Raw genomic sequence first — 27269 nt, forward strand, 5'->3', positions numbered from 1 at the left:
AAAAGAAAATATTTTTATATATTTTTTTATAACAGTAAGGCAGGCAATATACTAACAAGCCAAACTTGCCCGAAATAGAAACACAGTTGAGCTCAGCAGCGCATACAAATTTGTGTATACTCACTGTGTTTTAAAATTTTTTTACACTCCATGCCAGTGGGGGCACAGGAAGATTAAAGAGGTAAGGGTAACTTGGGGAAAGCAGAAACAGCAGTGACAAAAATTCAGAGGGAACAACAATTGCAGCAAAAGAGCCACAAAGGGAATTTGATGGATGATTTAGAAGCCGTTTATTATATCTTGCAGTGAAAAAAAAGCAAAAAAGCAAAAACAAGTTTTACGCAACAAGTATACTGCCTGCTTCAGAGATAAAACACTGTTACATTGAACTGTTCTGCTGAGTATTAACCAATGCATAAACTACAGCAAGCACACACCAACTGACTCACATTAGCCATGGTCTGCTGCAGCAGCTTGCGGGCGTGGACCTCCTGTCCCTGTCCCATGGAGACGTAGCGGGTCTCAATCTTCTGCCTCTTCCCCAGTGCAATGATGGAATCGGTCGGATCCGACCCCATGGACAGGAAGCAGATGAGAGGAGTCCGGGGGTCGGATTCCTCCCAGGTCTTCTCCAAGTCAAGAATCACCCCTTCAATGTACTTTTCTCCCATTGCGTCCATGATGTACTTACGGGCCTAGAGTGTGTGTGTGTGTGTGTGTGTGTGTGTGTGTGTGTGTGGGGGGGGGGGGGGGGGGGATTTGAGAGAAGGAGAGGGAGAAAAGGAGGGAAGAGGGATAGAAAGGAGACAAGCACACATGTGTGTCTGTTACTTTATAGTTTAAAATGCCAAAACACTGGGGGAACAAGTGTTCAATATTGTAGGTTCAGTTAAAAATTCATGTTGAAATCGATTTACTTTCTGTATGGAACAGAGTGAATAGTTTGGAGGATTTTTCACTATGGTGAATCTTTCTTTTGAGTAAACTGTGTGCAGGAGGTCAAACCAGGATAACTGTTGGACTATGTATGAGTGCAACAAAACAAATGATGTACATGATGTGTTGGACTAAGACTGGGATCACACCACATCATTCTGTGGCGGATGCATTCCATTGCAATTGAGGCATTGCATGCATTGGATTTGCACTACTTACATGTTACTTACTTTCATGATGAAAACATTTTGTTAGTGATTCAAATTTTCAACAAAAATGTATGTTTTAATACTACAATTGATAATCACAGCTAATCAATTCCATCTCAATATATTTGAGCCATGTGATCTTTGCTTAGCCCTCTTACAAAAACATTAATGCATTATGAATTAAGTGGGATCCCGACATTGCCTATGCAATTAGTTTGTCAGGACACTGTGACCACACACACACACAGACAGACATAAGCTGTCTAACCTGTGCGATGGTCCTGTCGGGGCACCAGGAGCGTATGAGAAGCAGCCGTCTAAAACAGTCCAGAGCCTGGTCATAGGAGTTAGGGACCACCTCCTCTTCTGGGGCCTCCTTATCAAACCATGCCTTCCACTGCTTCTCATTACGACTTATCTGGAAGAAACATGTAAACAGCACAGACACACACCCATATAGTTAGAAATGACCAAAACTTCCACTGGTCCCCATTACATCAAATCTAAGAGCCTCTGAGAAAATTTCTATTACTTAAACAAGTTTAAGAATAAGAATAATTTTTATTAGAGTGGAAATAAGTAATTTCCCCAAATTTGAATCATTATGTGTATTGTTTATTTTTGCTCATTTTCATGAAGGGTGCCAATAATTCTGGAGGTGACTGTAAAAGTTGTGCACACGAACACACATTTAAGAAATGCATGTGCTAACTGGCCTGGGCTTATTACATTTGAATTTTGTTTCAAATAATTGAACTAGAAGCCTGATGCTAAAAACGGCTCCAAAATTGCAAAACAAGAGAAACCAAATCAAATGCTCCCTGTGTTTCTTTTAAATATTCAAATGTATTCACTGTGTACTCCCTTAGAAGCACAGAGTGAGAAATTGTCATAATGTGCTTTTAGGAGCATGAGGCATTTTTGCACTTATTGCAGAGCATTTCTGGGTGCAGATTATTACTGTTTGGTCCTTCTTCCCCACAACTTCCTCAAGGTAACATAGGCCTTTACTGCAAAAGACAATTTGGTTCTCAGCCTAACCTAGGAGGGTTAAATAAAAGATAACATACACACATACAAGCAAACACACAATGTCTCTACACACAGCTATACACACAATATCAACGCAATGCATTGATGTTTTGGACTGTAATATGTGAGGCAGTCCTGCTCATCTCATAGCAAACAGTTGGAGCTCATACTATTTAAACATAGTGGCTCCAAGTTGACACATGATGTATTTAGAGCTAATTGCCTGGGAAGGGAATTCATATTAAATGTATGTAAACAGCATATGTTTCCGAGGGCGTGATATGAATGCTTGATAGCATGATTGATCACATGCAAACATACTGTAATGCAGACATCACACAGCCTATTGAACTGCATCATTGCCCTGCTTAGAGCAGACATCTCATTTACTTTATCGTGTAGGTATACTGTATGGATGGGTTGGGTGCATGTATGTGTCATTTTGAAATGGAGTTTTTTAATCTTTATTTGTGCAAGGAATGTTAGGTGGGTTAGGTGCCTTGCTAAAAGGCTACTTGAAAATAGTTGATATTCACTCTCCCCACCCACATCTTCCCAGACAGTGGGGATTTGAACCAACAACATTCCAGTCGCACGCTCGCTTCTCTAACCTCTAGGCTACCCCGCCGTGTGTAGATGTAACTATGTGTGTACTGTGTGTGTGTCTGTGTGTGTGTGTGTGTGTGTGTGTGGTAGGTGTGAATGTGGAACTTGTGCACTGATGCATATATGCCTATGTGCTTTTGAGAGTTTCTGCGTCATGAGTGCAGTACAGTTTTGTTTGTGGTGTGAACACAGAGTCAGAGGGGGCTCAGATGGATTTGTCTCTCTCTCTGGGGGGGTCTGACAGCGCAATCCTGTCCTCCCCTTGCTCTTCTTGGAAGAGTGATTTAATTAAACAAAGGAGTGTTAATCCAGTTCTCCCTGATCCTTCTCACACACACACACACACACACACACACACACACACACACACACACACAGACACCAATACAGTAGATGCAAGATATATGCACATACTCACAGTAACACACACACACACACGCACATTTGTTCAGTCAAAAGTAATTGATTGGAAGTTTCTCCAAAGTAAGCTCATTTCACACAGCACCGAGCAGCCTTTCCCTCCCTGGGAGCCACCAGCCTGTCAGTCACCCATAAGGTGTGTGTGTATGTGTGTACGAGTGACAGTCCATCATGGTGTCTGTGTGTGTGTGTGTGTGTGTGTGTGTGTGTATGTGTATGTGTGCATGTGTGCACGTGTGTGTGTGAGCGAGAGAGAGAGAGACGAAGTGAGCCGTGATGAGGCTGATATTGACATGCTTAGTAGAGCAAAGGAGGACTGTGAAGAGTATTTAATAAGCATCCAGGGACTACTGGTGTGTGTGTGTGTGTGTGTGTGTATGCGTGAGAAACAATTTGACAGATGAGCACTGTTATCAGCACACTTTATAGATGAAGACCCCTTTGGGGTAAAAACTCTCACTTCTCAAGCAGGGGATCATACACCTGTCAGGGCATGCCAAAATGTGTGTGTGTTTGTGCATGAACTTGTGTGTGTGTGTGTGTGTGTGTGTGTGTGTGTGTGTATGTGTGTGTGTGTGGGGGGGGGACATAGTGTGTGTATGCTAAGCAAATATGTTTATGTGTATGTCTGTGCATGTTTGTTACTGTACCTGGTCCAGTATATCAGAGAACTGCCACAGTTTGCTGAGCTCTACCAGGTTGAGCCAGGTCATGTCCAGGATCCATTTAGCTGGCTTCTGAGGGCAAGCCTTTAGGTCCAGAGACGCACCTCCTGGATAGCATGCATGGAGGATTACACACACACACACACACACACACACACACACAAAGAGAAATCAGGGGTTTCAAGTTGCAAGTTTGACACTGGGTGTACCACATACTGTATTATTTTATGGACAAAAAATAGTCAAAACTATTTCTCTACAGTCACCAAATATTACTGTGCTGTACACTCCATGCTTTAACCATAAGTTCTCACAACATTATGCTTACTAAAACATGGTGCTGCCTGGCAGCTGGCTTACCCTATAGTGTTATACTATATGGACTAAAACACTCAAAATACGTATAGCCTACTATATACATAAAAAACACATAAATACATACCACAAATATATATTCATAACATACATTATATATTCAAACAAAATATGCAACAAAAATGCTCAAAACAAACAAAACCTTGCACAAAAAAGTCCTATTGTGAGTCCATGTTCACCAGGACTAACAGATGGTGAAGCGGCATGCATGTAGCAGACTGTGTGTGCTGGCCTTGCCAGTTGCTATGGCTGGCTTTTATCCCCGTGGCGAGGAGCACTCCACAGCTATGCTTCAGTGAACTGCAACCAATATGCTTGAAATGCGCTTGAACCTTGAGATGAGCTTTAAAAAAAATCTATCTCCTTTAACTAAATAATGGACGCAGCTGGCTGAGGGAGAGGAATGGATGGCAATTTCTATCTAAACTTTTTCAAAGGTTCTGGAGTTTTTTGTTTTTTTTTGGATGATGCTATCTACTGTGTTTGAGGTGAAACTTGGTCAACAAAAGTTGTACCGTCTCTCCTTTTTATGATGAGATTTGAAAGCAGTCTCAATGGCCACAGGAATCTCTGCCTGCAGTGCATACATGAAAGTGTCTTCCTTTGGCTGTATGGGTCAAATCCCTCCATCCATTCCAGATACTGACATAACAAACAATCTCAGAGGGTGAGAAATGATAGACAGGTAAAGTAGAAGAAGGATGAGGGGTCAGAGAGAAAGGAAAGGTTTCTCTTCTGCTAACTTTTGCTTTTCCAAAAAATATCGTTGAACTTACTGCAGGTCATCTGTTAGGTCAAAAGTTAGGTCTTTCAGGCTGTTTTTGTCATTTCTGCTATTGTTTTATTATAAGTCTGCTTTTGAAAGTAAAAAAAAAAAACATCAATACAAGCATGAAAAATGAGAGCATTCTAGCACACACTGAAAACAGACAAAGAACTGAGACACAGAGACAGAAACTGAATGGAAAAGATGATATTGCAGCTATTGACCCCTGACCTTTAATAAGCGTGAGGAACTCCTCGTGCTTGACCCTGTTGCTCTGCATGTCGATCTTCAGCGTCAGCAGCAGAGTGAACAGGAACTTGTGCTCCTCGTAGAGCCCCCGCGCTGCGTACTTATACACCTCGAAGGTCTTGAACTCTATGATGTTGGCGATGCGTTTGCTGGTGATGGGGCTTTTGGAGGACCTGTTTAGGATATGATTTGATAATAGAGGTCACAGTTAAGGTCTAGTCAATCCGCAGCTCATTAGCCCCTTTGAGCTCACGCTGCAATTTCACACGAGTTTACCTTTAACATTAGTAACTCCTCCAGAATCAAATATAGACTAGAGATCACAGAACGGTCAAGTCTGTGGCAGGCTGGTTAACCTAATGAGCATAGAACATGTTGTTCTTCGTTTCTTGACTCACAACAGTAGCGACTGTGAGACACCGGACTTCTGTGGCACTTGACAACATTGAATTATATAAAGGCTGTTTCACTTCCTCTAGCCATGTGAAATATCGGGAATATTGACATAATTAGTTGTGTAGTTTGACATTAAATTATACAGGTTATAGCTGGCAAATCAATGGCTGGCTGATTAAAATTACTACCTTTGTATTTAATGTTTGCCGAGGGCAGTACAATCACTTCTGGTCAACAAAAACAGCAGAAGACAACCCCCCTTGTCTCATGTAATGTACTGCTAGACAATTATAAATTATGGCAAAATCAAGTCAGAGGCACTACTTGGAATATGATGGGAATAATAACAGATCTAGCTCTAAAGGTATACCGTTTCAAAAGTGTTTAAGTCTGTATCCACTCAAACATATATAATCTAATTATCTCAAGCTAGATAGAATAATTTTTCATTCTAACTACACATGTGGCTGTGGTGTGAATGACTGTCATCCATCATAGAGCTATCAGCATGACACACGGAGTGGAGACTGAAGGCGGTCGCATCCTCTCTAGATGTCTGGAATGGCTGGTGGATCCCCCCCTCCTGTAACCAAAATGTCCCTGCAGTTTGCCACCAACTTCATTTTTGTTGTCAGAAAATATTTTCAAAGATAGAAACTCTGCCAGATCTGCTAAGCTGTATGTGATTCATAAACATGGCCTTGGTATCAAAGGCTTTCACTCTGACGCCACAGCTCCCATCTGTTGCAGCCATTTTCCATCCATCCTAATAAGCAGTCAGTTCAATTTATTTAAGGATGCAAAATGGCAAAACAGAAGGCAATACAATGTAGAGATCAATAAATGATTAATGTCAAAGTATTCCCACCTAGCCAGAGAAAGGTCAAAGAGTCCCAGGAACTGTCTCAGGGAGGTTTGGTACATGACGTTCACCATGCTCATCTCTGTGATCAGGAAGTACAGGATACTGCCCCTGGTGGCCACTGGGAACACACACACACACACACACACACACACACACACACACACACGCGCACACACACACACACACACACACATAGAAAACAACTGGATAACAATGGCAAAGGAGTGTGGTTAAACATACTGTAATTCCTGTGATTTACTTGATTGGGATGATGTCAGTATTGACCGTTGACACTATACAGTAAAAATAAGGAATTACGTGAGAAACTGATGATGGTCAAGTGGACCAAAATGTCTGTTTGTTTATATAAAAACAAAAAAGTGCTAAAATGTGCTACATATTTTAGCACTGAAACATTTTTATTATGAATTGAATATTTTTTTTTAAAGGTATGTGTTTGATGAGGGAATTCCTTTTTCTCTTGTACATTCCGAGTTTGTCGTTGCTTTCTTGTGTTGAATTACAATTTGAAAATGATTCAGTGAGTTTTGTGGGATTAAACCTTGGCTGAGACTTGACTGGCACAATGTAACCAGTGAGGGGAAAAAGGCCATAAGTGCAAACCCTGTCCTTGGTCTGGCTCTCATGACCTACCAGGTCGGTACTCTTCTCTGGCAGCATTGATCTGGACCTCAGTCTCTGCAGCAATCTGTAGTTTCTGAGTGACCTCTTCAGCTGTGCGCTTGGTGTTGCCAAGGACGATGATCAGACTCTCATCGTCCACCAGTGATCCCTACAGAGAGAAATATTTGCACAAGAATAAGTCAGAAAAGGACTGAAAATGGAAATGTTGGGGAGTGAATTATAGACATAGCCGTCATAGATGTAAATGTAGCTTTTGCTACGATTCAAATTCACCCATTGCACATATTTGCAGAGGGATAACCCTCAATCATGCTTCTCTCTTTCCTAGGTACTGAATGTAATGATACATTGACAACATTTTGAGGTAATGGAAATGAGCAATTTTGCCAACAAATGTGTCCAACAGACTATTTTTTTCATACTTTTGTTCCTTAATGGAGCAATGAAACATCTATAGTAAAAAACTTAATTGCTTCCACAGTGTTTAAATCAGCAGGGAGACAACTGTATCTAGTCAACTTCTAAAAAAGTTGATTCCCACAATGCTATCCAAACTGATTTTAACACATGCCTAAATCCCTAATCCAGCTGAGAACAACACTGTTCATCACTTTAAAAAGCTTTTAGATGTGATTCCTTGCCTGTGTGCTGGTTAGCCGGTAGAGGAGGTTGTCCTCTAGTTCCTTCATCTTTCTCTTGTTCGATGTCACATCTTCCAGGAGGTCTGTCCTCTCTTTCTCCAGTTCCTGGTGTCACACACACACACAATTTTGCATTTAATCTACTATTCAAAAACAGATAAAAACAGAGAAAAAATGATTTGCTATTACTGTTCGATTAACTCTAAAGTACTTTAAACTAATTATGTTGCTATATGTGGGTAGACTATGTGAGTAGACTAAGAACATAGTTTCCAAAAATCCATCAAGTTGGGGACACATAACGGTTGGTTGTCATATGGCAGGTTTTAATGAGCCTAGGTCCAAAGTGCGAGACTAAATTCACTTAAAAATCTCAAAAAAAGGACAAATGTGACTTTTTGGAGGGTGCTGGAGCACACCTAACACTGAACAAATAATGAAGGCAGAGAGAGAACGGAGGAAGGATCTTGCTTCATCACCAAAGTGACAAAGTAAAACAGTACCGTGCAGTAATAAGCGCCGCTGCCCTCAGTCTCAGCGTGACACTGCATGAATTTAGGAGATTGTACTCCTCCGCTCACATGGAATAAAACCTAACCCACCCACAGGACATTCGGCCAAAAAGTAAGCCTCGATGAAAGACTGTGTCGGATTTTCACTTCTATATTTTCACTGTGTTTGGGATGGTCTTAAGAAGCTAAATCTGACCATAACCATGAAGTGAAAGGGGAGGGACGGGGCTAAGATGACAAGGTCATCTTGTCTTTTACATTATGTATTTGTTCATTTATTCCTCTTCAGTGCTATTAAAGCCCATGAACTTGTTCTTGAGAGGATCCTCTGTGTGACAATGGTTCACTGTCAATCACATTACATTGTATCCCCAAATGAATTACAGTGAAGTCTTGCCTTGCTGCAAATCGCCTGCACATGGGAGCTGTGACATCAAGTGAAAGCAAATAAGTGAACAGTTATGTTGGGCTTGTGATTATTGCATGAATTATAAAGATCCAAGTTCGACGGCTGAGAAACCGAACCCCAGCAAACCGGAACATTCAAATTCACCCACAAACCGCCACTACTAGCTTCCGTTTCCATTAAGAGCAATTCCAGATTTACTACGCACAAAACAAGCCACTTTTGCCATCAGGCATAAATGCTTCACCTCAGGACAAAGCCACGCTCGACCATTACCAGGGAACAGAGTGGAAATGTCCTACCTAGTGCCACTCTTTTCACAGTTATAATCAATGCATCCTCTGCATCCGGTGTCACCTACCTATTTCAATCTGTTCCAGTGCCCAGACTGAATGAATCAAATCCCCGACACTTTGAGCGTGTGTGTGTCTTTGTGGGCATCTTCAGTTTGTGCATATGTACAGTATTTGCAGGCGGATGTGTGTCTCTCACAGTCTCTCCTTGTCTCTGTCTCAGGACTGTAATGATTGCCATGTTCTTTGTTCACAGGGTGATAATAAACTCCCAATTATACTGTCACACAGCTTGAGCTTGCTACAGAAAGAGAAAATGAGGTACACAGTAGGGAGAGGTGCCAGACAGCCAGCATTAAAACGGTCTCCAAGTACTCTTCAAGGAACTAAGGAGGCCAACAACAGTGGGATTCAATCACAACTCCAACCTTTCCATTAGACATTACTGAAAACGCACTTTAAAATCGACAAAGATGTGACACTACAGTAGAGGTTTCTTCATCTGAATATGTAGCCAGGCAGAAATATTGATCATGATTTGGTGATCAGTATTGTATTATTAGCAGTTAATAGATCACGGACAACAATTAGCTAATGATTTATAAATGAATGAAACTTACTCATAAATAAATTGGTTAATTGATGTTCAAGTTATTACTGACACTTAAACATTTTCTTTGCTTTTACTTCTATATGATTAGGCATGTACTTATAAATGATAGTCATTTCTAGTTCACAGCAATGTATAACTGAGATGACTGAGATGTCGATATTTCACTTGTGGAGAATATTTGTATTGTGACTTGTTGGTCACTGGCTCCCCCAATAGTCTGTAGTCACTGATCAGCAGCTGACGTTACATGCCTCTCCTTGAGGATTTTCCTAGTATCCTCAATAGGGGATTTCTATAGTGGCTGCCACTATATTTGACTGCAGCCCCACCTGTTTCTCTGTGAGGATGACCCTGCCCAGCAGCTGGTCCTCCAGGCCTCTCATGGTGACGGTGAAGTCGATGATGGAGGTGCGGGCGCTGATCTCAGGGGTGTAGGCCGGGTTAGGCAGCTTGGTGGTCACATACAGCCTGAAGCCCTTCATCACATCCACCTCCTTGTCGCCCACTTTCACCTACAGGAGGGAGGGCAGGGAGAGGGAGAGACGCATCTTTATTATCAATCAGCTTATCATCATAGCCGACACAATACCAAAATGAACAGCCAAAAGTCGATCTGGCTTTTCCGACTTCAACAAAAGTACCTACACGTGTGTAGGTACCAATTACAAACACGTAATCACGCATTTGTCATTACAGTCGTGTTGATTTAAGTAAATAGCACAAATCTGTGAAAGCCTATTAATAGGCCATACTGACAAACATGATGAAGGTATTAATAAACAAAGGTGTCAGCGAAGGAACACTTTGGGGTACAGCTGCCCAGAACCTCTTCCTGTTTGTGTGTGTGTGTGTGTGTGTGTGTGCGTGTGTGTGTACGCGCATGTGCGTGTGCATGCATGTGTTTGCTCTGATCAGCATTTAATTACTCATGGCAGTCTAATTATCCATCTCATGGTTTGTCCCTGCAGCTGTCAGTCGCAGACACCTTCAGTTCCTCCTCACACCAGGTTATTAATAGAAATTAAAGCCTGTACCGAGAGAGAGAGAGAGAGAGAGAGAGAGAGAGAGAGAGAGAGAGAGAGAGAGAGAGAGAGAGAGAGAGAGAGAGAGAGAGAAGAGAGAGAGAGAGAGAGAGAGAGAGAGAGAGAGAGAGAGAGAGAGAGAGAGAGAAGAAAGAAAGAAAGAAAGAAAGAAAGAAAGAAAGAAAGAAAGAAAGAAAGAAGAAAGAAAGAAAGAAAGAAAGAAAGAAAGAAATAGAGAGGGGGGGGGGGGGGGAGAGAGAAAAAAAGAGAGTTGACACCTCTAATGGTGTCTCTCATTTTGGCAGCCAATAGGCTTTTAGGTGATCGGTGTTGTGGGTCTGGATGTAACACATGCTTACTTGCAATCACCTTAGTGTGCGTGTGTCTGTATGTATGCCTGCGTTTACGTTTCTCTGTGTGTGTGTGTGCACTTGTTTGATATGTGTGTGAGAGACAGAGGAGGCATCTGCAGCGTCTGCTGCTGAATAACTGCCATCAGTCAGAGCCAGGAGTTGAGAGGCGATAATGAGAGGGAGAGAAATGCCTAGGAGCAGACTTTCACTCTGCCTCTTTCTCTCAACCTCTTACAGCCTTTCTGTGTGATTTGGATTTGTGTGTGTGTGTGTGTGTGTGTGTGTGTGTGTGTGTGTGTGTGTGTGTGAAATTAAGTCTCAAGACAGTGATACTCGTAAGTGAAATGAATAGAATTGTAATGAGAACTTATGACAGCAGTATACCAGCGGAATGTGAATGAAAACATCTGATTTCAAAATAAAAACGCTGAAATATGCTTGTTGCTGTGATGTACAATACAGTAATTGAAGTCCAGGCTTATTTGGATGAGGAAAGGTTACCAACAGCATCCATCTGGACTGAGCCACTCGATTCTGCCTTGCTGAAATTAATGCTCAAGTCTTTACAAGCAACACAGGAACAACACACTCATATATCCAATAAAAAGGCTTTTTTGAAAGTTCAAAGCATTTTATTGGCAGAGAAACCAATTTAGAGTGCTTCCCCGCAATGCGTAATTCTATATTTCCTGTATATCCAGAACTCAGATCTAAACTTGACTCCAGGGCTGTCATTTTAGGCAATAAATTACAGACAAAACAATAACCATTCAAACATGCTCTGCAATTTTGCGCACTAAGAATATCTGCTTCCGACGGTACATTACAGGAACTTAAGAAGCACAGACAGAGGAGGTCTATTTTTCACCATCCAGCAACAATTGCATAAACCAGCAGCAATAATATCTAGTTAGAAGAGGAAGCGCAATATTGGCTTTTTCTCTCCATCAACAGGAAATGTACTTTCTAAAATCTAGTGAGACTCCTTCAAGGGATTCCAGACCAGAGCATAATGTTGTTCAGCAGACCACACTCTCATAGTGAACTCTTTCATTACACTGGCCATGGTAGAAATCAACTTAATTGCCGTTAGTTATTAAATGCAAGAAGATTGTGTTTGTCTATTTGTTGAAAAAGGACACTTAATTTTCTTTTGCCAGCTAGCTCCCTTTAATGGCAATTAAATAGCCCCACTAATGTGGATAATTAAGGTCTTATTTCGTTTTTCTGGGCATGTTGATAGAGGGGGTAATGAGATATTTTGGGGGGAGCAAAAACAAACATTGATTCTTCCCCTGGGAGACAAAAATCATACGTTTTGCAGTTAAAGTACCTGTGTGGCACAATTTGACAAACCTTCTCCCTGATCCTCAATGCTACGGTCTTATTGTATAGTTTACTTTGTGTGATTCATAATTCATCAACAATAAATAGATAAAAATGAATGCATGGTATTAACATTTCAAAAGAGGGATTAATTTGGTTGCCTCCCTCAGTTTATTGAGAGGAAGTTTACGACCTCACCTAAGGATTGGGTTGGATGAACTCTGATCACCAGCCTGTGCCATTGTAGGGGCAGTGCCCACCCCAGCCCCCCCTTAACCCCTTAAAACCGAGGGAGCTCTCCTCATCCCTCACATAATTGTTGAGCAATATCATAAAGCTATTTGGCCTGTATGATATATGTAGTTTCCTGCATTGGAAAGTAAACTTCTAACAAAGAGCCAAAGGCAAATCCCCCTTGAGCAAAGGAGATGAATGCAAAGGAACGGCACACTCAACTGCAAACAGGCGCAGTGAGGAAGAAATACAAATATCTGCACTCAACCAAAAAAAAAAGAAAAAAAAAAGACTTTTGAAGCCCAGGAGCACTCATAAACAATTGCGTTGCAGCACTTGGCCTTCGTCTAAGGTGTAAGTTCTCAAATGTGTTTGTTGACTATTGTTGGGTATTAAAATGGACTAAAGCTTTATTTTGTCAATGCAGCATTTTCCCCCTGAGATATTTATGCTTACATAGTCTCAAGAGAGGCTCCGCTACAGTATACGGCCTTAAGATTAGAGCTGTGATGTTGGAAGTATACAATTACAAATTTAGTGAATTTAGTGAAAGAAATCTCATACAAAATGACATGTTATTCTTGTAACATTATTGTTGTAATAATGTCACTTCAAAATACATTTGTAATGTAAATGTAATCTGTAGCTTCTGTACCACAAAGCAAGAAACAATCTAACAGCTATTTTGTAATAGTATTTACAGTGAACTGTTCTGGACGAATGGGAAAATGTTTTTGAATGACAGAATCGAGTATTGTGTGATCCCTGGTTATTCTGCCATATTACCTTATAGGTGGAGCCGGTTTTGATGAAGTTTTTCTCTAGGACGTTGTCAAGCGCAGGGTCTAACTCCTCTCCTACGTCCTCGATCAACAGGGGGCGCCCTAGAGACAAACTGTCCTCCAGGTGGTTCCTGAAATACTTATGGTTCAATGAGGTGATCTGGAACCAGAAAAAAAGAGAGTAATAATATAACCAGTAATGTAGTTGACAACTTGGAGCACCCCCTTTTTTGCGTTCAGATATGCCAATGCCCCTGATGACCAGACAACCATAGTCAAAAATCTTCAAGAAAAATAAGCTTGGACAAAATAACAGATCAAATCTTTACTGCTGAACACCGTAAGGGTACAGAAGACCGATGTCACATAGAAGAAAACTGTTTAGCGTTTACAGGGCAAAAAGTCTCTTTACAGTGACCTCACCAGCAATCATATTTTTTCCAACACAGACTCTAGAGCAAACCATTTATAGACCAGTAAGTGAGGAACAACTGATTCTATCAATTGAAAGACCAAGGTATGAATCATGTCCCCTGACTCCCCTCTGTCTGATTGGGATTGTGACTAGTGGAGCTAATAATACATACATTTTTGAATTCCTAATAATACATCACTTTTTGAGGGAAGCTTAGAAATATGAATGGACTGATGAGGTCACTTGGGTAGGGCTTTAAACCCAAATGTGTGATTGGTAAGCAGGTCTTCAGGAAAGTCATAGTAAGATTGCAGAATCCATTCACTCAGCAAGAGATTGCCCCTTACAGGGCCAGTGACCTTGGCTGGTCTTACTGTGCCTGCAGAATTCTGCAAAACCCATTCAAATGGTCGGACAATAGGAAGGATTGTTGGACAATGGGAAGGATTTGGAGGGAAAAGGAGCAGTGCAGAAATTGAGAATCTAGGACTATTATTTCATATATCCCCAGGCAATGTGGCAAAACGCCAAAGGAGTGAAAAATGATTTTTAGAAGTTGCCAGTATCAGAGTGTCCTGTTATAAATGTAGACAGTGGAGATGAGTAAGGGAAAAACTGTTCCATTGTTACACACAGTACATACAAATGAGGCATGGAAGCTGGTGACACAGAAATACTGAATTGAGACTGACATAACATAGCACTTGTCCTTGAAATACATTCTTGAAAAGGTGAGTTTAACGCTAGTGCCAAAACGCTATTTCTTAGTATTTTCATGAATTTAATTGTAACATAACAAACATACAAGAGGAACATGCTTCACATTGATTGAAGGTAAAGAGATCCATTCATTTACATGTACTTTTATAGCAATTCTGCTTCATTAGATAGCTTACAATGTCAGGAGAATGACAGGAAAGATGGAGAGAGGCAGGACAACATTTGAAAGAGGTTTTGAATCTCCAAAGTGCATAATGTACAGTATCGTAGCTCATTGAACCACAGTCTTGTTGTTCTTATAGTTAATATTAATTAAGACCACATTACAGTGAGTGGAGGCAACAAACCCAGGCTGCATATTTGAAATCCAAGACAGAGAAACAAAGATGCCAAACCTGCAGCTCGTTCCTGGCCTCTTTGTTCTTGATCCAGATTTTGCCCTGGGTCTGGGGGTCGATGAGGAGGGGGAAGCGGGCGCCTTTGGTGACGATGATCCCGTTCTGAATGGACAGGTCATCATTGGGGAGGCCCTGTATAAAACAAAAAAGAATTAAAAAAAAAAAAGAAGGAGGCCCTGTCTGAGGGAAGACTAATGGCTGGTGACATCACTCCTGAACTAATTCCATCCAGTTTTTTATACATTCATTATTTAATTTAATTTATTCTACTTTAACTAATTCTGCTCTAATTCAATTATCCAGTATTTGATTCAGTCACAACCAATATATAGAGCTTTAGCCCAGGACTGCAGGGTTACATACTTTTTATATAAATAAAAAGTTCAGGAAATACTACATGTAGCTTCCAAAATATGGCATGTTTCATGGAAGAATGGTCACATGCCTTCAGCAGGGTTCCAGACACTTGCCAAGGAGCACAGAAGTTTTTTCTGGTGGCAATGGCGATGTTTCATTTATTTTATCAATGTAGATAACACTCACAAACACAGCTTGTCTGGCAGGATTGTGAAAACAATGCAAACCCTCAGGTACCAGAGCCACAGAATAAAGAATTATCATACACACACACACACACACACACACTTCCTCTTCTCCCAGTAAAAGTTGATGTTTCAGTCAACAAACCTGTCAAAAAGTCTCCTCTGTGGATGTAGCTAGCAGTATGAATAATTGATTTGGTATCTCTGACCTGTAGGTTCCACTCGCTGACAGTGGGCGCATCGATGAGCAGCTCGGTCAAGTTGAGGTTGTTGCCGAACGGGATGCAACGCAGCTTCAGCTCCCGCTGCCAGTCGCTCAGCAGGAGGTTACGGAACTCCTGATTGAAGGGGCCGGAGTAGGAGAGGAATGCCGTGGCTAGAAGGACATCACCTGGCACACGAAGACAAAGATTTTAAAAAGAAAAAAAAATACATATGTATCTTGTCATTACAAGTGTGACAACTAAGAAGGTGTAGGAGAGGAATGTCATCACTATTAAAACACAGCCTGTTTGGGAAGCCATGGGGAGCGAGGCATGTTATTCTACTGTAATTAAAAATAAAAATGATCTGTGCAACTGTTTCACTTCTAATTCAATCAATTCAACATTTACAAAGAATAATGATAAGTTTTAATAATATCTGACTTTTGAAACCAGCTCCCTTCCTGAATGGACTGAATTGTACCCACCAACAAGGCGTTTGGTCTGGGCAGCAAACTCTTTGCTCTGCTCTGTCCACCTCTCCTTTTCGCCGGCCAGACCACTTATGAGGCTGGACGCCGTCTGCATCTTGTGTCTGCAGCGTTCAGCGTCCTCCAGCAGCGTCTGAAAGCGAGGACAAACAAACAGGTCAGCATGTCAAAGTGTTTGGATGTCGGTTAGCCCTCCAGGCGAGCTATCAGTCTGTACTTCTGTCTGTCCTTCCATCCATCAATCTGCCCGTCTTTGTATCTGCAAATATTTCAGCCAATCTCAAGTATGTATGTATGTATGTATATGTGTGTTCATATCAGTGTTGTAGCTCTTGAATCCTTCGTGACTTGAGTCTGACTCAAGTCACGAACTTGACTTTTTTAAGGCAGTAAAGTATACTGAAGCAGAGCAGAATTTTACATAAAAAGGATTGGATGTGAATAATGAAGACTTCAGCCTGGGACTCAATCAACTTAATGTGTTATCGTATCAATTAGGGAAATGTAATTGTTGTGGGCTCCCACATATATAACTATCTGTAGTTTTAGTCGTAATTACAAAAACCCGGAGTACACGCAAACTTAAAATAAAATAGCTTTGATGTTTGTTAATTTTTGGTATACTTTGAAACACAAATCTATTAGAGAAGCCCTTAATATGTCAAAGACAAAATGACTGAAATCCGCACCTTTAAGAGTCACCATTGATGTGAAGTTGTATATGTTGTTTTTAATGTGTTCTGGCATGGATTACTTGAATTTAAACTGGTTACTCGGACACTGACATGGACTCGAGTACTGAGGACTTGAGACTCAAATCGGAACTTGGTGACTCAGACTTCCACATTGAGGACTTGGGACTTGACTTGAACTCAAGGTTTGGTGACTGGACTACAACACTGGTTCATACATGTTCAAGTGTATGAAACTGATGAAAGTCAACTTGTCAGACTGTATGTTTTTCTGTCCGACTGTCTAAATCAGCTTTCCTTTGTAAAAATTTTGCAAGAGGTCAACCGCACCTTCAAGGCATTTATCGCACTTATCTCTTTATCACAGCTGCTCACAGACAATAATGAGACTGAGTGTTTGCCCGACAGCAATAATGCCTGTTTCATCAATACAGACTGTCTGGTTTTGGCTTTCCTTTAATTAAGAAGCATATCAAAGTCAGCAGCCGTTGTCTGAGCCTCAAACGCTCCGACAGCTAGCCCCTTAATCTCTCGGCTAGCCCCTTGAGATGAACAGCACTGCTTCTTAATCACAAAATCATCAAATGAGTCAATTTAGAGTGTTTTTACAGATGTTAAAATTTCCTAATCAGGGAATGTTGATGCACCCACTGCTCCATTTACATGCTGTTATTCATGAAAGAACATGGAGTACTGATGATAAAAACATAAAAACACACACACACATACACACACACACACACACACACACACAATGAAAACAGTGTATAACTAGAGTGTTAATCGCACTAATTTAAAAAGTGTCCTGTCACATACGATCAGTAATTTTGCATTTCCGTTGCAGGTTATCAGACTTATTCAGGAGGTTTTCAGAATAGCAGATCACATCCATGATTTTAATTTGCAGGCTGCTTGGTTTAAACAGGGGCAGTTCATTCAGATGTTGACATAATGCCATGGAAACATAATATTGATGTTGGTCTTAAAAAGTCAATACCAAAGTTCAGCTTAATTAAAGTTTTGTACACTCACTTTCTGAAGCACAAACTGGACGTAAATAGCATCAAATGGCATGATGTCATGACAACTAAAGTTTAAGAAATCATCTTTCAGTGTCAACCCTTGAAAATGTTCTTGGTATTTTTATGAGACTGGTGTGTTTCATCTGAGGTGGCATCAAGCTCTCTGGTTGGACTCACTAAATTGTGGACAGAATGTTTTTGGCCTGTGTTTACATGTAACCACATGAGTAAAGCAGTGAGAGGTCAGGAATGATCTGAGATGGGAATTGAAATATCATTGTTCCAGTCATGACAAATTCAAGCAATAAACCACAGAGACAGCTATGCCAGCCCCATGAATGACAACATTCAAATGGTTCTTTGTAGTAGCAAGTGAATACAAGAGAAAATGTAAATGTATGATCCATGAGGCTGGATCCAGACTAAGTATGTTATGTGATCATGTGATATTAAAACTCAACTGAAGGGGAATTACTGGTGTAATTACTCTTAATATGACAGCTTTCATTCAAATACATTTGGAAAAGAAGTTATCCGATGTGCATTGCTCAATCTTGGAAATAAAAGCATCCTCTAAAATGTCATCATTTTGTAATTAATGGGCTAAACAGTTAATAATGTCCTAAGTCAAGACTGCATTACTCATACTCATGAGTATTTGTTACACTTTTCAAATGGTGGATATCTAATTTAATAGAATGAAACTCCAGATGTAGAAGCTGCAGCATCTTAAAGAATTGAATTCACATCGGCTTTATGTCACATGCTCTAATTGCTGTTTTGGACGCTTTTGCACCCTGCCACACAAATCTTCAGTGGTATACTGTGATTTATTGACCTGTTTCTCCATCATGGCCTTCTCGTATTCCCCCTGTACCACATCCAGCTCCGCCTGTTTGGCATCCAGCTCGGCCTGGGCCTTCTGCAGGTCCAGGTTGGCTATAGCCAGACGATTCTCCTGCACTGCCAAGTTAGCCTGGGAAAGAAAGAAAGAGAGAGACAGACAGAGAGAGAGGAGAGAGATTTGGGGGGTTTAATATGCCTTTATTGCACATAAAAAGCCTACAGGGCTATGGCCAGTTCTCCAGGGAGAGGGATAAGAGAGGGAGAGAGGAAGGGAAAAGATGAAAGAGAAGGGAGAACGGGTGAGGCGAATGAGGAAGAAGAGCAGAGAGAGAGAGAGAGAGAGAGAGAGGAAAGGTGGTGGGAGGGAGTATTTTATTAGGAAGGAAAATGAGAAAATGCTATTCCATTTTGTTTCTCACAGTTTAGGCAGCCAGGAAAAGAGTGAAAAACGATCTGTTTTGTGTATTTCTCTGTCAAGTCGGCCAATAGGTCGATTACAAATGAGAGGGGAAGAGGAAGGAGGAGAAGGGAGATGAAATAATACAAAAGAATATAGTTAAGGGAGATTTTAGCAAGTGTGTGTGTTTGGGGATGGGTGCAGACGGAGAGACTTAGAGCTTCAAGAGGGGAAGTGAAAGAGAGAAAGGGAGTCTGAGGAGGGCAGAGGACAGCTGGAGAGGATATTTTCTGAGCGGAGCCGCGGCTGTGGAGAAAGCATTTCAGGAGGTTTAGAGAGACAGACTTAGAGAGAAGCTGTGTGTATGTGTGTGTGTGTGAGTGAGTGTGTGTGAGTGTGTGTGTGTGTGTGTGCGTGTTTGGGTGGCCGTGGAAAAGGGAGTCTGGAGCATTCATCAAGTATTAAGCGATATCTGAGAGGCCCATCCCTGTCTGTCTCGCTGCCATTCTGTCTGTCCACCTGTCTGTCCCTCTGGCTGTCTGGCCGGCCGGCCGGCTTAACGGGGAAGCCGCCATTGAGCTGGAAACCAGAAAATCAATTTGCCGGGTTGTGTTCCATGCTGAAGGAAAAGGTCAGGATCAAAGTGGAGAGGCGGGGAGTTTTCACAGGGGTTGTAGAAAGGAGAAGACAAAAACAGAATGTGTGTGAGAGAGAGAGGGAGGAAAGTAGGGGAGAGGTGGGTGACTTGAAAGAAGGAAACAAGGAGTTGAGCAGGGAGATAAAGATGCTAAGAAGATAGAGAAAACAAGATGTGGCAGAGGGTGAAAGAGGTAACAAAAAAGATTTCGGGAGAGGGGGAAGAAAAAGAGAGAAACAGGGAGAGAAAGAACACACAACCACAGAGGGGAAAGCAGAGGTGATCGCCTGGTGAACTATCATTGAACTCAAATCAAAAGTACAACTGCGTTCTGCCAGTCGCAGCTTTCCAATGATAGTCATGCATCAGACAGCAGGCAGACAAACCAGAAAAGCTGGATATTTGCATTAAATCGTTGGTTTCTGAGGGTGAGAGCGGCTTTCGGCTGGTCATTCACTTTGACAATCAACTCCATTCCCCAAACAATGAGTGAAAACAATGAAAATGTGATAGAATTCCATTCAGGTCAATTCGGCATGAATGTTACATGAGGAGCAATACTCAAATGTCAAAACATAATGGGAATTACACATAAAAAAAAAGAAAATATATAACCACCTGCACTGTGTGCGTGTGTGTGTGCTCCCAGCCATCACCCACCTCTTCCACCATGCCCTGGGACACAGGGAGGGAGTCCACCTGCAGTACCGCCTTGACGGAAGTCTATTTAACATCCGACGGCTCCAGGCTCATACCAAGACAAAGTCATGCCAAATGCACGAACTGCAGTACGTGGATGACTGTGCTGTCTTGGCACAAAACCCACAGTCCACGCAGCATGCCCTTAATACAATCTCTGCCATATACCAGTCCTTTGGTCTCCAAATCAATATACAAAAAACTGAAGTCATTGCTCAACTGACAGAGCAACCTTCTTCACCTCCCAGCTTCCAAATCAATGGTGTCCCACTGAAAGCGGTGGACTTATGGTTCACTTATCTTGGCTCCACACTTTCCCTGGACTGCTCCCTTGACAGTGAAATAAACATCATCAGCATCAACAAAGCCTCCTCAGCTTTTGGGCGCCTCCGTACAAGGGTTTTTGAAAATAAAAATCTGAAGGTTAGCACCAAGGTTGCCGTGTACAATGCGGTATGTGTCTCCACCTTGTTCTATGGGGCAGAAACATGGACCCCATACAGACAGCACATCACCAACCTGGAGGCTTTCCACACACGCTGCCTACAAAAAATCCTCGGCCTGTCCTGGGAAGATCAAATCCCCCATACAGAACTTCTCTCCATGACCAACACCATCTACATGGAAGCAGCACTGGCTAAACGTCATCTCTGCTGGATAGGGCATGCTATCCGCATGCCTGACCACCGCCTGCCCCGCCAAGTCCTCTACGGCCAACGCAGTGCTGCAAAACAGGCAGCTGGCGGACAAAAGAGGTGTTACAAGGACTACAGCAAAGACCTCCTGAAGCGCTGCAACATAAACCCCAACCACCTAGAGGCTCTTGATAGGGCGGCCTGGCAGGTCACCTGTGCCAGAGGGACAGAACAACTACACGACAGCATCCAACAGAGGAGGACCGAGAGATAGGCCCAACAACACCAGCGGGCTGCTGGTATTACCCCAACATCTGGGCTCGCATGCCCCACCTGAGGTCGAATGTGTGGCTCACGCATCGGCCTCCACAGCCACATGAAGTGGCACCAGTGCCAACGGCGCTGATACCCCTCCCACCCCCCACGTGTCATCATCAGACACGATGGACAGCTAAGAAGATGCATCACAGTGCCTCATTAATGAAGGATCTCTACACCCAGACCTATCACCTTTTGCCAGTATTTCTGTGTATGGAATTAGTAATTTAATGGAAAAAGAAAATCAATTCTAGTAGAAACATTGAAGTACTGGCACAAAATAGCAATTGATTAGTCCAGCTTTAATGTAAAAGTGAAAAAAATCAGTCACTCAGATGTAAACACAACAAAATGAAACCACCTGCTCTTTTCACTTTGTTGCAGTCAGTCAGATAACTTTCTCCTCTCTCAAATTCTTAATGTATATAATGTATAAAATGGAGTGACTGTAGATTTCGAGCGTTGTCAATTGAAGAACAGTGTTAACAAATAACACATACATAGTATGTGACCAAGGTAGTAGACATAGATCAGTAAGGTGTGATGTTAAGATAGTAAGTCCACATAGAGTCTTTTGTTGTTATTCTCAAATGTAGCAACCAAAGTCTCTCTTCTCTTGGTATCCAGGACTTATTGGTTGTCCAGGTTGTCTTTTCCCTGTTACTAGACAGACTAGACTGTGACTAGACAGTGGTCTCAAATCTCCAATACTCAAAAAAAAACGTCAATAATACTCTGGATCTAAAATCCTCTGGTAAGGATCTGCTCTGTATTTCTGACTGAATAGAGCAATCTTATTTGCCAGATAGCAATTAAGATTTTGTTTTGTATTTGGTTTTGGTGTGTGTGGTTTAACTAACTCTAATTTGTGATTGTGTTGGTCATTCTCATGACCGGCTGCCTGTTTTGGGAGATCAATCCTTGGGTTTATAGTGTCTGAAATGTAAGTGTGCCCTGGGGACTTGGCTTGAGCTGCATCCAAAATTTTCTATTTATGATCAGTGGATAACAGCGTACTTCTCTCTCGGTTTCTGTCTTTCTTTTGTGGTGTATTTCTATTACCTAGCAAAGTTGGTGCTGCCAAAATGTGGGGATATGAATAAATCCCCTTCATATCAGAGACACTCTGTGCTGTTTCTCTAGCCTGGGGCTTTTCTAGACAGAAAAACAACATCTCTCCTCCACCTTAAGTGTTCCTTATTCATCAATGTGGGAGATGTGGGAGTGTGGGAGGCCATGGACTTGGGACTGTCCAGGAGTGTGGCCAGTGTGTGTGTGTGTGTGTGTGTGTGTTTTGTTTGCTGTGATTGTGTGTGGTGGTTGTGGTGCTGATGATAGTTTACAAATGGTGGTCGTGGCGTGTCTGTGTGTGTGTGTGTGTGTGTGTGTGTGTGTAGCACAGCTGCTCCTCCACCTAAGAAAACTTCATCGGTATTGGTTTTTAGTGTATATTTTTAGTGTCACATTCTGTCTACATTGTTTTCCGAGGCCTTTCCGCTGCTCCGAGGAACATTTGTAGAGGAAACGTTGACACACACAGTACTGGAACTACTACAACTGTGTACTACCTTTAAGGGCAAGACCTCCTTGTTGATGGAGAAGAAGGAGGACATGGCTTTGGTCCAGGAAGCCAGGCCGGCTACGTTGCCACACACCCGCTTGGCAGTCTCGATGTTGTAGTCGGGCATGTCGAAGTAGGGCTGCAGCAGCTCCACCACTTCCTCATTAATGGTGTCTTTGGGGAATTGCTGCAAGTGAGAGGGGGAGAGAGACAGCAAAAAAAGAGGATGGGAGGGGAGAGAGGAGGAAGGAATTGAATAAAAAGAACACTTAATAAGTTATTTTAGGCAATACAGGCATATATCAACCGCACAGACAATCTAGAAAAGAAAAAATCACGCAAAGGATACAAATACAAATACAACAACAAAACAACAAGAATACAAATCTATTAAAAAAAAGAGAAGGGAATGAAAAAGATAAGGACACAGAAAAGGGGGAGTAGGTAGAGAAAGCTGCAGAGGAAATGATAGGAGAAAGAACTGATGAAGACTGATGAGAGGGGTGGGAGAGAAGGGGGGACGTGAAGAGAAAGAGAGAAAAGAAAGAGAACAGGAGAGATGCAGAGGTGAGGGATGGAGAAATGTAAGGGATGGAGATAATGTGAGAGCGGAAGCGAAAGATAAAAGAGGTGGTGGTGGATGACAGAGAGAGAGGTGTAGAGCTGGTGGGAGAGAGAGAGAGAGAGAGGCAGCTGGTGGGATGATATAAAGAAAGAAGGGTGGAAGGGGAAGAAGTTGAGGCAAAGATGGGAAGAGGTGTGCAGAGCGGAGGTTTGATCTTTAGAGTGCTTTTGAACAGCCTGTGTCAAAAGCAGTGTCAGTAACGAGTTGGTGGAGTGTCACAATGTTTTTCAATTAGTTTGATCCAAATTGGAAATAATTGATGCGGCGAAAACATGATTTATGGATTCTGTCAGATTTCCAATGTATTCCGCCTACCGATTTTTACTATACTGTCACACATTCTGCGGGGAAGCAGCAATGAAGTTATGTATTGTTATAATAATATGCTTATTGTGACAAATCTTTATATTCTTATGATTGTTAATGTCAGTCATGCGCACACTGTGTATCTCCACAAAGTAAAAAAAAGAGAAACACTGGTTAATTGCCAAATGTACAGCCACGAACTGAAGTGTGGTACTCTTGTTGAAACACTGACACTTTTGGCTTTGTTAACACAGTGAACACAGTTTTTTCTCAGCTATTAATTCAATCTTATAGCAAAACTTCAGTAGTAAAGTCATGTTATCTTAAATGCCAATGCTAAAAACACCAAAACACTTATCGAGGTTAAGATTCCTTTCTCATGAACATTAGGCCTATTTGTCCTCTAGATTACTCTTTGGACTACATCATTTTAACCATAAGGGAAGCTCTGTGGTTTCTTAGTCACGCTGTGATAACTTCGTCATTGTTGTTGCAGCTAATCATATTTAATATTAACAAATGTTCTTGTAGACTGGAAGCTGTAACCCATTCCCAACAGTCATTACTTTAAGCGACTCCAACCAGGAAAGCATACTGCAGTGCTTGTTCATTTTGCATCATTTATATAGATTTAAGTTTAAGTTTACATTTAGTTTAATATTGGTAAATATACAGTATATGTGAGCTACCCAGGATTTTTCCAGCAGTCATGAGTGTGAAGGACTTCTGCCTTTTGGGCCATGTGTGAGCAGGTCTTCTGCAGCATATATCACTTACTTCAATCTTAATCACATATTTATATCTCTTTCAAATTCCATATTAGCGATTGTACCTGCAGACTGCCCAGGAAGTTTCCGGCGGTCATGAGTTTGAGCGACTCCTGCCAGGACGGCGTGTTGCAGTTCTTCTCCGGGTCGACCTTCACTGTGTTCACCCGCCTCTGGAAGAGCAGCAGCACGCAGTCCATGATCCGCATGATGAGGTGGGGCGGGCGGCCCAGCGTTCGCACCGTGGCTATGTCCGACGGCTTGATTGTCTGGGTGGGCAGAGGGAGGAGAGACATAGGGGAGAAACATCAGCGAATGGCAAAGGTAGGCACTTGTACTGTGGGGAAAAAGGGGGAAAAGCAATAAAATGGAAAATTGGATTTGTTGAATATCCAAACCAATGCAAATAATACTGTTTTCTTTCATATAGATTCTGTATTCGTATTTCAGTATCTTATTCAGTGATGAATTCCCAGTCAAACCAATATCAACAAGTCATTTACTGCAAGTTGTTGAGTTGTCAGGTGGCAGTTATAGTTTTGTGTTACTAGTTTTTTTGATGGCTCATCTGTATATATGGAAGGACAGGACAGGCTCTGGCATTAGGATAGTGCATTACATTCTGGTTCCTCACATTCATGCACTTTTGTACACATGATCATACACACATATAAGCATGTATTCACGCTCACACACATTCACACATGCGTACACACATCTACACAGAGACTCATACACATATCCAAACTAGGGAGCGACTCTTTGGTTTTGTAACACATTTGATTCAGCTTGTTGAGTTGTCTTTAGGAGTGTATTCACTCAGCACTCAGCCTTGCAGAAGAAGTCCTACTTTTTACAGCATGCATTGGATACAACTTTGAATAACTGCTGCACTATTGTTCTATCTCCAAAAAGGGATCAATCAAAAATCAAAGGTTCCTCGTTTTGCAGCCACCAAGAAGGCGCAAAGAACAATCTGACAACTGGTTTGATTGAGAGACACAAGGTTTGCAGTACTATTGTTAAGACAGATACAAGACAGCAATGGCTGCTACTATAAGGGTGTTTGCATTGGGGCCCAGTGGGGATACAATCACAGCACGATTGAGAAATTCCCACGGGAAGAGAACAGGAGAAGTAGGAAGATGGGAAAATTAAGTGTGGGGAAGGTTTGGTTAAATCTAGAGGTAGGGAGAGATAGAGAGGAGAATTTCAGTAGAGCGGAAGAATGTGTGGTTCATTACATCTTACAAGGGCAGATACAGCACTTGACAAATTGCACACAAGGCTGTAGTTTTAGAAGATACAGCAGAAAGAAGAATAAACAAGACTGGAATGTAAGTAGAGGCACTAGGGAGGATATGTACAGTGGAAAACTGAAAGAGAGCATGAGGCAGTATAGGCTCAAAGAGAAAACAGTGGGGGTCTGCAAAGAAGAGATTCACAGACGGGGACAGAGTCCGACCTCAAGGGATTGATTAAAAAGAGAGAGAAAGCGGGAGAGCAAGGGAAATGTCCCAGTGAGAGTTGTTTGGCTGCTTCAGCAGACCCCCTGCCCACTCGTCTCATCTCCTCTCTCCACTTTCCTCGTTTCTTCTCTCCCCTCCCTGCTCTATTTCCCCTCTGCTTCATCTGCTCGGGTGTAGCGTGAAACTCCTACCAGAGCGTCAGCCAGCAGAAGCTCTGGCTTATCTTCACCTCCTTTCCTTTCCTTTCCAAGTTACAGCTATAAACTATGTAGAGAAAGATTCTGGGCACTCTGAGATCAAAAATGTAGGTGCATTAGTGGAGATTTAGGATCACATGAGTTAGTGTGATGGACCTGCATAAGGATTTGACTGCTATTTGACCAGCACTGTTGCTGTGTGAAAACTTAAAAATGAAATTTTTGGTGGTTTTTTTTGTTTCAACCTGAAACCATACATGGTCATTTATGTGCTGGGTAAGTTTCAAGTGCAAGGGGAAATTAGCTCTATTTAAACTGTAGAATTTCAAAAAATACATGATTATCAATCTGATTGGATCTCAACTGCTGAAAAGTTGGGTTTCCTTCCAACAGAAGCGATATGAAAATCCCAACCGGAGACCTGCCATCAGACATCCGTATGCAACCATCTGTCCCGGAGGGTAACGCTGATTACACCGCAGCCCCGAGCACCAGAGCACCACGCTAACTTTAGACACACCCGGTGCCACACACACACACACTCACACCAGCCTGCGAATGCTCAAGGCAGAACATGCACATAGGCACACGCAGCAGGTTACAGGAGCCTCTGAGCGGCATCCTCGAGTGATACAAAATTCAGAGTGAGAGAGCTACAGAGAGAGAGAGAGATACAAACATGGACAGAGAAGACAGAGAAACAGAAAGACACAGAGAAACATACAGAAAGAGATGAAGAAACAGTTTCCTGCAGTGAAGGCTTGGAATCTTCTATTTTCTTGATCCAACTCATTTAATCTCCTTTTTACTCAAGAATTTTTCAATTTAGTTCTTTCTATTTTGTGAAGGAGTAAGGAGTCCATCTTCCTTCATTTTTTGTTTTCAGACAGCACAAGTTGAGACTCACACCCGTCCACATGCCATCAGGATGAGCTTTTTTCTTTTTTTCCTCCTATTGAGATAGTAGGGCAGGTTCTTAACCA

The 27269-nt window shown here is 41.9% G+C and overlaps 1 protein-coding gene across 1 annotated transcript in view; it reads right to left on the minus strand.

The window, feature by feature from the left end:
- dnah5 (dynein, axonemal, heavy chain 5) overlaps nt 1–27269 on the minus strand; it is a 106520-nt gene that overhangs the window by 14369 nt on the left and 64882 nt on the right. The window contains exons 66-80 of the mRNA XM_071539855.1: nt 24686–24889; nt 22930–23109; nt 18668–18805; nt 16113–16248; nt 15631–15812; nt 14877–15011; nt 13351–13506; nt 9959–10141; nt 7806–7910; nt 7174–7312; nt 6523–6637; nt 5241–5431; nt 3854–3975; nt 1414–1563; nt 450–695 (exon numbers count right to left, since the gene is read on the minus strand). Coding sequence (XP_071395956.1) covers nt 450–695; nt 1414–1563; nt 3854–3975; nt 5241–5431; nt 6523–6637; nt 7174–7312; nt 7806–7910; nt 9959–10141; nt 13351–13506; nt 14877–15011; nt 15631–15812; nt 16113–16248; nt 18668–18805; nt 22930–23109; nt 24686–24889 — 2382 coding nt within the window. The remainder of the gene's footprint in view (nt 1–449; nt 696–1413; nt 1564–3853; nt 3976–5240; nt 5432–6522; nt 6638–7173; nt 7313–7805; nt 7911–9958; nt 10142–13350; nt 13507–14876; nt 15012–15630; nt 15813–16112; nt 16249–18667; nt 18806–22929; nt 23110–24685; nt 24890–27269) is intronic.

Source organism: Centroberyx affinis, unplaced genomic scaffold (assembly GCF_046629955.1).
Source record: "Centroberyx affinis isolate AG114_WGS23_722 - 3 ecotype Tasmania unplaced genomic scaffold, CSIRO-AGI_Caff_v1 ptg003528l_1, whole genome shotgun sequence".
Taxonomy (NCBI): Eukaryota; Metazoa; Chordata; class Actinopteri; order Beryciformes; family Berycidae; genus Centroberyx; species Centroberyx affinis.